Here is a 2,425-nt window from a genome sequence, read left to right on the forward strand (position 1 = left end):
TTGTGGTTATGGGGTACCCAGGGTTCCCAATTAGTGGTGAAACCTGTAACAACCAGGACTGTGTTGTTAGAGGGGCTGGGAGCCAGGACTCCTGGGTTCTAACCTGGCTCGGGGAGGGGAGTGGGACCTAGTGGGTTAGAACGGGGGCAGTTGGGAGTCAGGACTCCAGGGTTCTCTCCCCAGCTCAGGAATAGCGTTGGGCTGAGGGTTACAGAGGCAGGTTCACCAGGGGCTGTGGGGTTCACAGTGTCACAGGACTCCAATAACAGGACCCTGCCCCATTCCTGCTTCCCCTCTATCTCCCTGCTCTCAGTGGGAGAAGCTGCCCCACCCCACCTCCCCCACCCCCACCGCCTGGTCAGGCTCTATATAACGACAACCGAAGGGGAAGGAGACTCAGGGACTCTCAGCTCTGTCGGCAGCTGGATCCACCCCTCTGTCGGGAGTCCGACGACTTGGGTAAGCTGAAAACATTGTTGCTTAACAGACCCCAGCCAGGCGGGAAATGCAGAAAGAAGGGCACTGCGGATTGACCCCAGGGTGCCTGGGAGCAGAATCCAGTCCTGACCCCACTTCAGCCAGGGGGTGACTCTGGATTGACCCTGCGGGGGCTGAGACCAGAATCTTGGCAAGAGGATGAAAGGAAGAGTAGGTGAGATCTGGACTCAGGACTTCTCAGTCCTCTCGTGGCTCTGGGGTGAGGGGGAGTGGGGTCTTTGGATCAGATTTTATGGGGGATAGGTCCATCAATGGCTATTAGCCAAGGGATACAATCCCATACTCTGGGTATCCCTAAACTTCCAACTGTCGGAACCCGGGAGTGGAAGATGCATGTGGATCACTCCTTAATTGCCCTGTCTTGTACACTCTGCCGGAAGCTCTGGTACGGGCCACTGTCAGAGACAGGATACTGGGCTAGCTGGACCTTTGGTCTGACCCTGTCTGGCAGCTCTTCTGTTCTTGTCTCTCAGTGTGTCCTCAGGATCATCTGGCTGGAGCCATGGCTCTGAAAGGGACCCCCGTGCTGCTCCTGCTGGCTGCTGCACTGGTGCTGTTGGGAGCACCAGCTACTGCAGATCAGTACCAGAAGTTCCTCCTCCAGCACGTCGATGCGAATCCCACAGGCCGTAACGACAAGTACTGCAACAAACAAATGCACTACGTGTTGAACGAATTGAGGAGGTTGGACCCAAATCCTGGGGAAAAAGTCTGCAAGGACCCGAACACCTTCATCCACGCGAACAGCAAAGCTATCAGAGCTGTCTGCACTGACGAGGGAGGCACGGACTATCAAACCAAGAGTGGCCAGATCATGCGCCAGAGCCGCAGTAGATTCCAGGTCACCACCTGCAGCTGGCATGGAGGGAAACCACTTAACAACTGCGAATACAGGGCTGCCGCTGACTTCAGGATGATCGTCATCGCCTGCAACAAGCAAGGGTTCCCCGTGCATTTCGCCGAGAGCCAGATCTGACGGGGTGATGAGGAGGCCACTCCGGTTTCCCTCGCATTCTGCTGCTGCCTCTCTTGGTGCAGAGTTCTCTTCATTTTCTCTGCCTGTTATGTAGTACAGCCCCCCCTTATGCCCCCTCACCCCCTGCTGCCCCTAGTGCCCGTTGCACAGTATAGTCAACCCTCTATCGCGTTGCTTTGGGTGATGTGGGGAATTGATTGTCTCAGGCTGAGCCGTGGTAGCTGTTGCTGAGTTGGATTCTCTTCCTATTTCCTGCAATAAAATACATTCATGCAAATGCAGACGGGCTGGGTGTGTGTTTCTGGGGACGTGATGCAGAGAAATTAGACGTCGCTCTCTGTCTCTCTTTCCGAGCCCTAACAGCGCTGAAAACCGAATGAGTAGTTATCAGTGGTTGTCCAACTGGGAGCTATAACCGCATATCGAGGGGCGGTCCCTCAGGGGTCAGTCCTGGGTCCAGTACTATTCAATATTTTCATTAATGACTTGGATAATGAAGTGGAGATTATGCTTATAAAATTTGCAGATGACACCCAGCTGGGAGGGGTCGCAAGCGCTTTGGAGGACAGGGTTAGAATTCAAAACGACCTTGCCGAATTGGTCTGATACCAACAAGATGAAACTCAATAAAGACAGGTGCAAAGAACTTCACTTAGGAAGGAAAAATCAAATGCACAACTACAAAATGGGGAATAACTGGCCAGGTGGCCGCCGTGCTGAAAAGGACCTGGGGGTTATTGTGGATCACACATTGAACGAGTCAACAATGGGCTGCAGCTGTGAAAAAGGCTGATGTCCTTCTGGGGTGTATTAACAGGAGTATTGTATGTGAGACATGGGAGGGAATTGTCCTGCTCTACTCAGTTTTGGGCCCCACGCTACAAGAAGGATGTGGATAAATTGGAAAGCATCCAGCGGAGGGCAACAAAAGTGATTAGGGGGCTGGAGCAC

General features: G+C 53.5%; 1 protein-coding gene across 1 annotated transcript; it reads left to right on the forward strand.

The window, feature by feature from the left end:
• Positions 1–413: 413 nt before the first annotated feature.
• Positions 414–1,621, forward strand: LOC144279182 (angiogenin-2-like). Its single transcript, XM_077840662.1, has 2 exons — positions 414–459; positions 972–1,621. Exon 2 carries the CDS (start codon positions 1,001–1,003, stop codon positions 1,472–1,474), a length of 474 nt encoding a protein of 157 aa, XP_077696788.1. The 5' UTR covers positions 414–459; positions 972–1,000; the 3' UTR covers positions 1,475–1,621.
• The last annotated feature ends 804 nt before the right edge of the window (positions 1,622–2,425 follow it).

This window comes from Eretmochelys imbricata, chromosome 23 (assembly GCF_965152235.1).
Source record: "Eretmochelys imbricata isolate rEreImb1 chromosome 23, rEreImb1.hap1, whole genome shotgun sequence".
In the NCBI taxonomy this organism is placed as follows: Eukaryota; Metazoa; Chordata; order Testudines; family Cheloniidae; genus Eretmochelys; species Eretmochelys imbricata.